At 38.2% G+C, this 14,940-nt stretch overlaps 1 protein-coding gene across 2 annotated transcripts in view; it reads right to left on the reverse strand.

Annotated features, from left to right (window-relative positions):
* Nucleotides 1-14,940, reverse strand: part of IWS1 (IWS1, SUPT6H interacting protein) — a 37,898-nt gene that overhangs the window by 11,056 nt on the left and 11,902 nt on the right. The window contains exons 2-7 of one of the 2 annotated variants that reach the window (XM_006769184.2): nt 10,546-11,614; nt 9,516-9,705; nt 8,902-8,959; nt 3,342-3,439; nt 2,194-2,344; nt 1,042-1,124 (exon numbers count right to left, since the gene is read on the reverse strand). In XM_006769184.2, coding sequence (XP_006769247.1) covers nt 1,042-1,124; nt 2,194-2,344; nt 3,342-3,439; nt 8,902-8,959; nt 9,516-9,705; nt 10,546-10,948 — 983 coding nt within the window. In that variant the 5' untranslated portion in view covers nt 10,949-11,614. The remainder of the gene's footprint in view (nt 1-1,041; nt 1,125-2,193; nt 2,345-3,341; nt 3,440-8,901; nt 8,960-9,515; nt 9,706-10,545; nt 11,615-14,940) is intronic. The other variant, XM_006769183.2, reaches the window with a different exon arrangement.

Here is a 14,940-nt window from a genome sequence, read left to right on the forward strand (position 1 = left end):
TTCACAAACACACTTGACAGGCAGATGATTTGTTCAAAACAAAACAAACCCAAATTACACAAGTCAGGTTAATGTTAATATAAATGATACAGACAGTCAGAATAATGAGCTCCAATTATTACAACTATAAAATTAATGCTTAATCTGTCAGGATAACGATTCTGAAACTGTTTTGGGTGAAAGAAAACTCAGAATTATGCAAGACACCAGGAGGAAAGCATTCGCGTAGCAGGACAAGTATGCCAATGAATTACTGACATTTAAATTTCATTTTCTGTACTAGAGTCAAGTATGTTAACAGACACCATGACACTATCAGAGGGAGCAATTTTCTAGTAGGAAGTCCTAGGTTCAAGGTGAAATCAAAACTGTTCAGGCATCGCCCTGGCTGGTTTGGCTCAGTGGACAGAGCATTGGCCTGCGGACTGAAGGTTCCTGGGTTTGATTCCAGTCACATGCCCAGGTTGTGGGCTCAGTTCCCATTAGGGGGTGTGCAGGAGGCAGCTGATCAATGATTCTCTCTCATCACTGATGTTTCTATCTCTCTCTCCCTTTCTCTTCCTCTCTGAAATCAATAAAAACATGTATTAAAAAATTATTCAGGCACCTCAGCAAAACAATGAAAGACGGTGCTAACAATGGTTCATCAAGAAAAGACCCTTATTCCCGAAGTACCACTGACATGGTTCCTGACAGAACAGCCACATCAGCCTTGCAGGTATGTGCTTCACTCTCCCATAACGTGCTGTTCACACTGGGAAACAGCTGTACACTTACCAGACTGAAAACTGTCTATAAAGAACAATATTAGTGGTTTCCATGTTTTTCTTTCATTAAGATCAGTTTGCTATCTGTTCCATTTGCATCCGGAATCAAGGTTTAAAAGAAATTTGTGAGACGGTAACATAACTTAGGAAATTCTATTATTGCTCTATGAATTGACAGAAGGCAATCATTCTTTAATATCTCTAGAACACCAGTACATACTTTGACTATCATTCCACTAAAAGGAAAAAACTTTTTCAATAAAACAATACTTACTTCTTAAGGTGCATAACCACAGTAGGTAATAATGTTAATTTTTTCAGTGCTGGCTTTTTTTGATTGTTCAACTGTCTGTCTTCCTATCCAGGAAGAAAAAGATTTAAAAAATAAATAAATAAAGCCATTATTAATAATGAATTTCAAGCATTATAATTTAGAGTCTAAAATAAAGCAGCAATTTTCCTGAGAAACTATACTTTTTCCTACAAGAAAGAAAAATTAAGTTAAAACTGACTTTTGTGTATAGCCCCAAATTCTGTATCTGTCCATGTCAATCAAACCCATACAGCCATTAAAATAGCTTTAACAATTACAAATTGAGAAAATAATTTTAATTCAAAATAGTGGCATAATTGTAAAGTTTTCAGAGTTCATGTAAGGTACAAAATTATACCTGGGAAAATTTGGTTTATTATCAGAAATAACTTTCCAGCTGGGAGGCTTGTATAATAATGGGGTGTTATTAAAGGAGAGTTTCAGTATTTACTTGGGCATTTTTTAAATTATGAAAAATTTCAAATTCCACAACAGAAAACAAATAATATACTCCTGTTATGTACATTTTAACAACTAAACACACATGGTCAGTCTTATTTTAGCTATTTCTCTAGCTATTTCCCCCTCAACCTTGAATTATTTCAAAACAAATCCTAGACACATATCACTGAATGCATAAATACTTCAGGAAGTGTCTCCAAAAGATCAGAACTGGTTTTTAAACATAATAACATAATTTTAAAAATTAGGGCAGAATTTTAAAGCACAATGAGTTAAATACAATCTCTTAATCAGAAGCAAAAGAATAGTATGAGTTTATAACATAATAAACATGAGTGTATGACTTTTTATATGTGAAGAAAAATTAAACTTTGTGGTAAACCAGCCAAACTGGAAAGAAAATCATTCCTCCATAAAATTAGCAAAGCCATTAGGCTAAAAAGGCACATTTTTACTTAATACTTTAGCCTTTTCACTTTTTCTAAACACGTTACTAAAAAATTAAAATTTTTTCTGTGCTTAAAATTTAGAATAGTAAATGCTTTATTACAAAAAACAAAGTATCTTAAGTGTAAGCAAGGGCTAAGCTAAAAAACAAAAAGCCATCGACCCAATTAAGTGGGAGAAAGATTAAGCTAGAGGCCAACTCACCTCAGCAGCTTCATTCATCTTGACGATCATGGCGCTCACCACATCGTCTGCATCACTAATAAAAGTACCACCATCACGATTACGCCTGCGCTTACCGCTCATGCTCTTTTTCCGTTGCAACATCATCTCAAAATCCGACAGAAAGTCCATACTAAGCAGTAACACAAAAATCAAGTGATATACAAATTGCCTTTTAAATACACATTTCCTTTGATCACAGTTAAGAACCAATTTTCTTAATTATAATTCAATGGAGAACTCTCTTCAAGTACAAGTACTTATGACCTGCCTTTACAAAAGAGCATGTGATCCTGGGTTTTATGTTCAGCCTCTATACTACCCCAATTGTTACTAAGCTTTTCATACACTCTGTTAACACTTGCATGTATCAGCTTGAGAAAGAACATTTCCAATTCCAAATTCTTGTTCAGGGGTACTGCCTGCAATCCCATGGTTCAGTTATGGCTGCACTGACTTCTGGGGGATACAGCAGTGCTCACCCATTTGGGTGTGTTGTCTCCCATAGCGTAAGTAGAACAAAATAAAATAAACGCTGCTTTTCAGTGGTACGGCTCCAACGTAATGTCACTGAGGTAAAGGTGGCCATCTACAGACTCGCTGAGAGCCTCAGGCTCTATGGCTTCCCCCTGAACCATTACGCTCAAAGAGGAAGCTGACTTGCTCTCTACCACTGTCATATAAATGAGATGTGATTTATATGTTATATGATAATTTCCAAAGGTATTACCAAGCTCCTTCAGCATGTCACTAGGAATTAAAAGGGAAATATTTTTTAAAGCATTATCTTTGCAATTAAGACTTTAGCATTATTTCCATCAGGACCCCAAAATCAACTTTTCTTCTAAAAGCACATTTTTTTGTAAGAGCTTATTTGGTGAGATATAAATGAAGAGCCTGGCACCATAAAACTCCACAAATTACGACAGCTGAGCACAGGGCAAATGAAAGAAAAATAACAAGAGCAAATCGTTTACGGACAGCACTGTAATTAAACAGAAGGAAGAGAAAAGGAACAGATCCCTTCCTATACCTAATCAGAAGCCAAAGTAAGAAAAAACGAAGCTTGATAGCCTTTACCTTCATTTTTATAGTCTCTTTAAAAAATTCCTTTTAAATAAAAGACTTACTGTTTTCCTCTCTTTATGTTATCATCAGAATCTGAATCTTCAGCTTCTTTTACCTGTGTTTCACTTTTTTCTTCTTCCAAATCTTCTTGGTTAAAACCCTGAAAGCAAGGTAAATTAGCCAGTTATCACAACTACATTACAGATTTTCTTCTGTGTAACTGCTCTTACTTTTTTGTACTTTAACTGCAATACATTCACAAAAAATGAAAATAGGTATCAAAAGGTATATAGCAAAAAAGCTCCCTCCCACCCTAGTCATTAGTGTTACTACGCTTTCTTGTGTCTCCTTCCAGTTATAGTCATTTATACAAGCACTTCTACATGTTATACTTACTCCTTTTATTATACAAATGGCAGCATACTACTACACACACTAGGTACAGTATATCATCATGCACTTTCCACGTCCTATATAATAAAAGTATAATATGCAAATTGTCCTCTCGACCAGGAGTTCAACCACTTGCTATGCGCTGACCACCACGGGATGGCGTGGAACACGGTGGGTATCGGCGATGAGACACAGGGAGTGGGCAGCAGTGGAGGCGCTGCCAGCTCCAATGGGCTTCCGGGTGAGAAGGGCAGCAGCAGCTGGGATCACAGGGGCCCGTCAGGCTCCCCATGGGTTCGCACAGGAGCCAGTCTGTGAGGCTGGCTGGCCAGGAGAGAGCACACTGCCCATCCATAGGCCCATGCTGCGGCCCAGCCCATGGCATCTGGTTGCGCTCACTACACCTCTGCGAGGGGACTCGGGTGCCGTGATTCATGTGGAGGGGGTTGTGCAGGGGTCTGGGGGCTCAGGTGCTGCCCAGGGCCCAGAGGTCAGGCGTGGGACCTACCCTTCCATGCCAGACGCTTATGCTTTAATCGCTGGCCAGGCCAAGGGACCATACCCTTGCACAAATTTCGTGCACCAGGCCTCTAGTATAATAAAATCTGGAGACTAAGTCCTATCAGCATAAAGCAACCTTGTTCTTTTGAAGGCTTGGCTATTTCACCACATGTCTGCAACCAGAATTTGTTTATACATTTCCCTACTGACATTTAGATGTGTGTATCTGAAATTTTGAGAAATATCTGCCAAACTGTCTTCCATCAAGGTTATGCCAATGAACTCTCCTTCCAATACCATCTTCATAGGTGATCAAAAACTGGTATTTCCCAATCTCTGAACTGAAAAACAAAGGCATCTGTGTAGCTTTCTTTGCATTCTGTCATGAGTAAGGTTGGGCTTTTTTCTTTTTATGTTTAGAAGCCATTTGTAATTCTGTGTGAACCCTCAACATCCTATTACTTTATGTTGAGTCTTTGCCTAATTGGTCTGAAAAACCTCTTTAAAATCAGCTCTCAAGTGACAGGAACTGCAGAGCCCATACAGTTTGCTTTTGTTCATGGTAATGTTTTCCAGGCATGATTTTTTTTTAATGGCCAGCTGTGTTTTTTTTTTCTTCTAGGCATGATTCTTTATGTAATTGAAATAAATGATCCATCTTTGCTTTATAGCTTCTAACTCTTATCCATATTTAGAAAGGACTTCCCAATGACTGTTGGGACGTGCATTTTTCTCAATGAAATGAGTGTACAGCAAAGTTGACATAAACTTTCCCAACTAGAGGCACAGACCTTAATCTTGCACAAAGTTGTTTAACCTAGTGTAAGCTCCAAGAGGGCAATTTCCAAACAACCTTCGGCAGAGACGCTCTCAAATACTTGCTGATTCATCTAGTTTCACTCTCTTTTGCTTTAGTACTAAAAGTATGATTTCTTTTTTAATTCAAGAACTATTTAACAAGGAAGTTTTAAATTTCTGGGTGGCAAGGGTGTTTTGGTTGCTACTTTTGTTATTAATTTTCAGTTTCATTGCATTGCAATTAAGAAAATGTTGTCTGTACTTTGTACTTTTTGTAAAAGCTTGATTTTAAAATTTATATAAAAATGCAAACCAAGAAAAGTCAAGTCAATCTTGAAGCATAACAACCTTAGAGGACATAACCAACTAAATATAAAAAAGACACTGCGGAAACATTTTGGATAATATATACAGACACTTGATTTATGACAGAAATGGCATTATACAGTAGTGGGAACAAATGAGCTAGGTCAATTGAATATTCCAAATGGGGGAAAATCTTGACTCTATCTCATACACACCACACAAAAATCTGATTGTACAAGTAAATGTGAAAGATGAAACAAGCTTCAATCTAGAGAATAACTCAGGAGAATATTTTTATATCCTTGAGGACAAGCAAAAATTTTCTTAGAATTAAAAAGCTTTCAACATAAAGGAAAAGATTGGTAAAGTTGATTTATATTAAAATTAACAAGTTTTGTTCCTCAAGACTCCACTAAGAAAGTAAAAAGGCAAGCCATAGAAGAAATTCTTAAGTTTTATAGTCACCCAAAGGGTTTTTATCCAGATTACATATATAAAGAGATTCTTCTGCAGTGTTTTGGTTCTTTCAGTTACATTCCACATAGATTCCACATCTGTCATTTCCCTTTGCAGATTATCAATTTTTGTTTTGTATGTACATATTTGTTTTGTGGGAACATGGCTAAGTACAATTTTAAAAACTTCTATCAGTATAAACTGATTATCTTTATCTCAAATAATGTTTTTTACCTTAAAGTCTACCTCTTTACTATTCATATAGCTCTACCAGTTTTATTTATTTATTTTTTTTGGGGGGGGGGGGGATAATGTTCAGGTAAAGTATCTCTATCCTTTTATTTTCAACTTTTAAAAATCTTGTTTCAGATGAATCTTGAAATTATTATACAGCAGATTGTTAAAAATCTGTCTGACCATCTTTATCTTTAAAAAAATATTTTTATTGATTTTAGAGGGGAAGGAAGAGGGGGAGAGAGAGAAACATCAATGATGAGAGGGAATCACGTTGCCTCCTGCACACCCAACGGGGATCGAGCCTGCAACCCAGGCATATGCCCTGAGTGGGAATCAAACCTTCTGGTTCATAGGTCGATGCTCAACCACTGAGCCATACTGGCCAGGCTCATCTTTGTCTTTTAATTGGAGCACTTAATTCAATTTAATGTAATTTCTGATATTACCAGTTTAAATCTGTTACCTTACTGTGTAATCTTTTTAGTGGTCATTTAGAGATATCAAGGGGCACCCTAACTTATTAAAGTCTAATGGGCTTTTACAAACATTTGCAAAGGCCTGTGAACACTTCTATTCCATGTATATTCCCAATTTGTTACTGCTGTCATGTGGTTTAATGTTACATATATTTTAAGCCACACTAGACATGACTTGTTTTATACAGACAACACGCATTTAGACTTATCCACGTAATTGTGTTGCTTCTTCCCTTCCTGCATCCCTGACCTTTCTTTCTGCCTTTAGCACGTCCTCAGTGGGACACAGCTAAGATGAAACGAGGAAGTATTCACTCCTGAAAAGTGTTTTGCGGACATAACAGGGCTCTAAGTTTGCAGTTAGCGGATTCTACTGTTTCTGCTAAGAAGTCAGCTGTTAGTGTAACTGTAGTCTCTTTTTCTGAATGTAATTTCCCCACCATAGCTGCTTTTAAGATGTCTCTTTTCTTTGGTTTCTTGCAATTTTACTGATGTATTTAGGTGATTTCCTTGTTTATTCTTCCCGTAATCTGTAGAAATCCTAGAATCTCTCACTGTACCAATCTGTGTGTCACTTCTTTAAATACTGCTTCGGCCACGCGTATTTCTTCTCCTTCTGGGATTCCAATTCACTATGTTCAACCCTCCTCGTGTATAAATTATGTTTTATTATCTTATATTTTCCATACTAATATATCCCAACACTTCATTCTAAATCGTTCCTTCTAGCCTATCTTCCAGTTCACTCATTTTCTTTTCAAATACATCTAATCCATTAAATTCATTCACCAAGTTTTTAATTTCAGTGACTATATTTTTAGTTCCAAAATTTCTCCTTGGTTCTTTTCCAAATCTGCCTTATCTCTTAAAAAATTATTTGCTCTGGCCCTAGCCGGCTTGGCTCAGTGGATAAAGCGTCAGCCTGCGGACTGAAGGGTCCCAGGTTTGATTCCGGCCAAGAGCACATGCCTGGGTTGCAGGCTCGATCCCCAGTGGGGGTTGTGCAGGAGGCAGCCGAACAATGATTCTCTCTCATCATTGATGTTTCTATCTCTCTCTTCTTCTCCCTTTCTCTCTGAAATCAATAAAGAAATATATTTTAAAAAAATTATTTGCTCTGTCAAAATTTTAATCTTTTATCTCCCTGAACACATATATTTTTAAGGCAATATCTAAAATTCCTATATCTAGAGCCCCTAAGTCTATTTCTATTGTCTGTTTTTAGTGTTTTCTTTGTAACATTATCTATGGAGTACCATAAACTATAGATATAGAAATATTTTGAGGCCTACAATGATGTCACCTTTGTCCTAAAGGATTTCTGTTTGTATATGCCAGCGGCCTAAGAACACTAGCCAACAGGTTAAGAATCATTGTGATCAAATTTCTAAGACCAAGGTTCTTACATTGCTAGATCATTCAAAGCTGGCCTAACATCTGAGCAAAGGCTATTTCCCTGACAGGTCACCCTTCATCCCAGGTGTCCATGGTATTTCAGGGTCCTCTGACATCTGCAAGCCTTCACCTCCAATTTTGTCTCTTGAGCCTTGAGGACACCAAAACATGACCAGCCTCTCAGCCTGAGCAGGCACCTCCCAGAACAAGCAGTTCCACACGCTGAGCTTACTCTCTAGGCTGCTGCCTCTCCCTGGTTTGACTTAGCTAGTCTCTGTCACCTTGTTCCTCTGATGATGAACACAATGGGCTGGACAGAAGTTCCAAAACTATTGTGAATCTTTCTCTCCAGCATTACAACGTGCCTTCTGTTATCTCTTACTGTGTTCCTCCCTTTAATCCAACTTTGCCTGTCATTTTCCTTTTATGCTATGCAAACTTTTTTATTTTACTTTCGGAATCACTTTGTTCTAGAGCAGGGGTGGGCAAACTTTTTGACTCGAGGGCCACAATGGGTTCTTAAACTGGACCGGAGGGCCGGAACAAAAGCATGGACGGAGTGTTTGTGTGAACTAATATAAATTCAAAGTAAACATCATTACATAAAAGGGTACGGCCTTTTATTTCAATAGTTTTATTCATTTCAAACGGGCTGGATCCGGCCCGCGGCTGTTCTAGAGTTTTAAAACATATTTATACATATATTTTTATTAATTTCAGAGAGGAAGGGAAAGGGAGAGATAAAAATATCAACGAGAGAGAATTACTGATCCCCTGTGTCCTGCACACCCCCTACTGGGGATCAAGCCCACAACCCAGGCATGTGCCCAGGCCAGGAACCTCCTGGTTCATAGGTCAACGCTCAGCCATTGAGCAACACTGGTTGGGCTAGAGTTTTATAAAAAAAAAAAATTTTAATTTTGAAATAAAAATGTTTTTATTGAGTATATCATAGTTGTTTATTTCTATTTATTGGAATCACCTATTAGAGAACCACTACCATAAAAGCAAACAAAAAAAAGCAGTCACAAAGAAAATACTACTTCCATCTTATACTTACTGTAAATTCTTCTTCCTCTTCATCACCAGATTCTCCAAATATGTCTGCAATAAGATTTCTAGAAGAGAAGAAAATATAAAAAACTATTCATTTGCTTTCTTCTTATCTGCATAGAAACCTAAAATCTTTTTGTCACAGGGTATAATTTCATATAGTAAAATGTGCCATTCTCACATCCATTTTAATGAGTTTTGATAAAAGTACACATTTAAGTAAGATTATTCTAATTAAGATGTAGAACCCATCCTCCCAAAAAGTTCGCTTGGGGCCCTTTCTAGTCAGTTTCCCACATCAACATCCTAGAGCCAATCACTATTTTGATTTCTATCACCAGATTAGTTTTACCCATTCTTCAACTTCATAGAAGTGAATTGGGACATGTCCTCTCTACTACTTTCATGTAAGATCTTATGTTTGAGATCCACCTACGTTGGAGTCTGTATCAACAGTTCAGGAACTAAAACCCTACATCCCCAATGTTATGCAATTAGATAAGATATATTGTACTATACCTCAACACAAAATTTTAATGCAAGTGTAAAAAACTTAGAAGACAAACTGTTTTCTACCACCTTATATGAACCCTTGAAAATTCATGTTATTATGTCACTTACTCTTCTTCATTCCCCGACTCACTATCACTCCCAAACAGATCCTTCTCTTCATTTTTCTTATCAGATAATTCTTTCCCTGCTTCTTCTTCACTGTCAGATGCTGTAGTCTTCTCTCTTTTGCCCGATTTGTCTGATATAACATCACTGTCAGAGTCCTCTGCATCAGAGACAACACGACTCTTCTTTGCTGCTGTAGTAAAAGAAATCATCACTGATCTTATTCTGTCACAGTCATTGTATGACTCGTAAGAACAAGTACTTTAAAATGGAAGTATGTGGCAAAAATCAAAGGCCTCCTAACACAGTTTTTAGAATAAAAAAAATAACTAAACGTTTCATTCACTCACCTTACAGTTACTTATTGTTCAGGAAAAAGTGGCCAAAAGATGAAAAATGAAATAGCTACCTTTTGGGGAAAATAAGACAAGGCCGATGTACATAATCAGAACACCTCCTATGCAGCTTAGTATTAGCAGAGTTAAAAGGCCGAACATTCTTTTGTGGAGCCCATCGGCCCTGATGGTTACTGGAATGTCTCATCTCCCTTAGTAAACTCGCACGTGTGGTGCTTTTTCCTTCTCCTGTAACAACTGTCAGGTTATAAGTTTTATGAAACTTACCAAAAAAGGTAAGTTTCATAAAAAAGTAATCAAGTAGCAGACTAAAATACTTGGCAGACATGGGATCTCTAAATGAAGAGGTACGCACATAAGAGCGCCCGGTCACTGTCCGGATGGCTTCTAGGGCATTAGCTGGCTGAGTCTCACAGCTAACTCTGGTCAATACTTGGGTGTCCATATAAACATAGTTCTTTGAGATATCACCTTCCAGTAAAAAATACTAAATCTTTCATATTCCCATTGAAATGAAAGCAGTCTAGCTTATTATTTTGAGGCACTCAGAACTTAAGAAATGCTGTTAGAACAACTCAGAAGAAATTACAGTTCTAACATTCCAGAAAAAGAATGCTTTAGTTATAAGCTTAGATGGTAAGTAAAGCTGTGGCTAACCAGCCCAAATAATTCCTTACATGCTTTCTCTTCTTCGCTATCAGAAAGTACAGCAGCTTTTCGCTTTGCTGCTTTCTCCTCTTCCCCCTCTTTTTCTTCATCTTCATCACTCTCAATTTTTGGCCTTTTGGGCTTTTCCTCCTCGCTGTCAGAACTGTGAAACCGTTTCCTGTCTATATGGCTATCTAAATGGCAGGAGTCATTCTGCATTTCGGTCTCCTCCCCCTTATTCTCCCCATCGCTGTCATCATCTGACGCTGGCTTCAGCTGGTGTCTGGAGGCCTCCTCCGTGTCGGAATCACTGGCAGGCCCCTTCTGAGGCTCCTCACTCTCAGAGTCACTCACTCGGGGTTTAGGAAGCTCTTCATTGTCAGAATCACTGGCCTGGGTCCTTGGTGGGTCCTCGCTTTCTGAGTCACTCATTTGGCGTTTGGGATGCTCCTCGTTCTCGGAGTCACTGGCTTGGTGCCTTGGGGGGTCCTCACTTTCCGAGTCACTGACACGGGGTTTGGGAAGCTCCTCATTGTCAGAGTCACTGGCCTGAGTCCTCGGAGGCTCCTCACTTTCCGAGTCACTGATCTGAGGTTTAGGAAGCTCCTCGCTTTCCGAATCACTAACTTGAGGTTTGGGGAGCCCCTCGTTTTCAGAGTCACTGGCTGGGTGTGTTGGAGGTTCCTCACTCTCAGAGTCACTGATTTCAGGTTTTGGAGCATCCTCTGTTTCAGAGTCACTGGCCGGACTTTTGGGGAGCTCTTCAGTCTCTGAATCACTGGCAGGATGCTTTCTAACATCTTCATTCTCTGAGTCACTTGCATGCCCATTAAGCAGCTCCTCGTTTTCAGAGTCACTAACAGGCAATTTCTTGGTCTCCTCACTCTCAGAGTCACTCCCATGGTGAACGACACCCTCATTTTCAGAATCACTTGCAGGAGGCTCTGCGTGCTCTTCAGATTCAGAGTCGCTGTCCTTTCGCCTTTGAAGCTCCTCACTTTCAGAGTCACTAGCGTTAAGATTCGAAGGGTCTTCATTCTCAGAGTCTGTCACATGATGTCTTTTGTTGAGGCCATCTTCTTGATCACTAGGTTCATTCTGAAAAATAAAGGGAGAAAAAAATGAGGAAAGTGCAAAAAAAATGTTTGATAGTGAAATGTTAAAATTTTTCAACAATTTTTAAAATTGTAGGAATACATACACTTAAATGTAGAATTCTTGTCCTATTCCTTTATAGGAACACCCTGCCTTAAAGAAGGCCACCTATCTGTAAAATGGCTACCATGCTTTAGATCCCAAAATGGGTAAAAGGTAACCAGCTTTCACCAACACACATTTATAAAGCATACCCCGATTACTCTATAGACCACTTATAATTTAAAGAGCTAAGAAAGTAAGTCTAACTTTCTCACATATTTCTAGCTCCTAAACATAGTTTTCAAAGAAATATGAACAAACATGTACCCAACTTCTTTTAAAAGGGGATTTTACAAAGTTAAAATTATTTTAAGAAAAATAAATATAAAACTTTAAAGGGTCAAAAAAAATGGCATATTCTCCCTAGTTAATCTAAACAAACGAGAGGTGTAATGAACATTTACCAAGTACTTCAGTTAGATACAATGTTAGATTCTCTCCTATTAGTTCATTTACTCTTCACAACAGTACTTTATATGGTAAGAAAACAGGATTGGCGCAGTCTTAATCATACATCTAGTAACCCAGGTAGAAAAGTTTAAGTTTTAGGGAAAACATGACTAATCTAATTATACTGACATGTTACTTAGAAGTAATCTGAAAACATATATGAACTTAATATATGTATTTTACAGCTATGTTCTAAAATGCATAGAAAAATATACAAAATTAAACATACAAAAACACTAATAACAAAGTGTTTTAGGATCTGGGGAATTTTTCCCCCTTTTAGCATCTTTCAATAACAGTGATAATATTCTGGTTTAAAAGTGAAAGGATTTCTCGGTTAAAAATTTACTAAGTCTATTTACTAAATATTTCTCTTTAAAATATAAGACTGAAATTACATGAACTCAATTTCCAAGGAACAAAGAATCTTTAATAATGTATATGCCCACCAATCATGCTATAAAATAAATTAAGTGGTAAGAGAATCCAGTGACAAGATAAATGGCCTGACAGGTTTTCACAATACCTATACTTTAACGGACACTTCAGGAGCTGTTGTCTAATGAGGAGCCAGCCAAATAGAACATACCCCTATTATGAAGGAATGCATAATTATTTTGAAAGCCAATAGGAAATGATCTATGAGAGTGAGCTATAAAAGGTATGTAACAACAGGTTTTGCATTAGCTTGTGATGACTGAGTTAAGAAGTTAACTAGATCACTGACGTGGAAAAATACCAGCAGAAGCAACTGAAGCAAGAGGCAAAAGTAAAATTGTAACCGGCTCCTGGAATGCTTTCTATGACATGCCATGACATATCTCTAACACCATGCTTGTGTTGTGACTCTATTTTAGTTGCAAACAACAGAACCATCTCCAGAAAAAGGAACAATCTTTCCAGAATCAAAGTGGGACAGATAACTAAGACTCAGGAAGGGTAGGACAGCTTTGAGAGCTCAGAAAAGGGACCTCCAGGCTCTTTTCACCAGAGCATCACAGAAGTGACTAGCTAGCCCCGCTAAACGTCAGTGTCTGGGAGAGAGAGTCCAGTGGGCTACAGCAATACTAGATGCTGTGAGACTCAGCGATTCAATGGGTTACTGCCAGAGCACGGGCACAGCAAAGAGAGCCACTCCCCAAATAGAGAGAAACCACAAACTGGGCAATTATCCCAAAACTTACCTGCTATACTCTACCCCAGATTTCCTAACACATGATGTGTGCATTCCAAAACAAGCAACCATTGCAAGGACACTACTGTAGTAAGAAAGTGCTATTTGATAGACTTGAGTTTGAGAATGCACTTAGACAAGACATCATAAGGTTTGGGAAAAAGAATACATTAGTAATCATACAAGCTTACAAGTTATCAACAATAGTCCCTGGCCGGGGGGCTCAGCTGGCTGAATGTCATCCTGTGCCCTGGAAGGTTGCTGGTTTGATTTCTGGTCAGGACACATATCTGGGTTGCGGGTCCAATCCCCACTCAGGGTGGGGGTGGAAGGCAACCGATCAATGCATCTCTCTCTCTCTCTCTCTCTCTCTTTCTCTCTTTCTCTCAGCATGTCCTTAGGTGAGAATTAAAAACAACAACAAAAAACAATATTCAAGCATTTTAGACTGGTTTCAGGTTGAAATTAGTTTAAATTGCAAACTTAAAAAAAAAATCCAGCTCAGCAGGTATGGCTTAGTGGTTGAGCATCGACCTATGAACCAGGAGGTCAAGGTGGGATTCCTGATCAGGGCACATGCCTGGGTTGTGGGCTCAATCCCCAGTAGAGGGCGTGCAGGAGGCAGACAGTCAATGATCCTCTTTCATCATTAATGTTTCTATCTCTCCCTCTCTCCCTCTCCCCCCTCTCTGAAATCAATAAAAAATATACTTTAAGAATATCCAAAGTACAGTTTTTTAAGTTAGATATGAGTACAATAACTCAGTAGTAGAAATTGTAAAAAAAAAAAAAAAAAATCCCCCTAATAGCCACTGTCAGAGAAACTGAGCACTCTGAGTGTCCTTGGAGGCTTTAGAAATGACTATAACACTTCACACCTCCCCTCTTAAAATCATTCACACCGTTGTTATAAATAGCTGCTGGCTATCCATAATGAACAATTGGTCATTTATCGCAGAATACATGCTGTAGTAGTCACCCTCCTTATGGACCAGGGCTACAATACACACACAGAAGCTGATATTTTAAAATTACAAAGTAAATAATAAACTGTCTTAAAGCAAATATCAAGTTGTAAATTTCAAAGTAGTATATGAAAGTCAGGTAGGAAACCTAGTAAAGAACCAAACTCAGTTCCTCAAAAAAATATGGAACTGCCATTTGATCCAGTGATCCCACTTCTAGAAACCCTAAGAAACCCAAAACACCAAGCAGAGAGAATGTATGCACCCCTATGTTCATAGCAGCACAACTTACAATAGCTAAGATCTGGAAAACAGCTCAAGTGTCCATCAGTACATGAGCAGATAAAAAAGCTATGGTACATTTATACCATGGTCAAAAAAATATGGAACTGCCATTTGATCCAGTGATCCCACTTCTAGAAACCCTAAGAAACCCAAAACACCAAGCAGAGAGAATGTATGCACCCCTATGTTCATAGCAGCACAACTTACAATAGCTAAGATCTGGAAAACAGCTCAAGTGTCCATCAGTACATGAGCAGATAAAAAAGCTATGGTACATTTATACCATGGAATACTATATACCAACGGGTTAGAAAGGTCAATGGGGGAAGAAAGAGGACATATGTAATACTTTC

This window comes from Myotis davidii, unplaced genomic scaffold (genome assembly GCF_000327345.1).
Source record: "Myotis davidii unplaced genomic scaffold, ASM32734v1 scaffold1844, whole genome shotgun sequence".
NCBI classification, from domain to species: Eukaryota; Metazoa; Chordata; class Mammalia; order Chiroptera; family Vespertilionidae; genus Myotis; species Myotis davidii.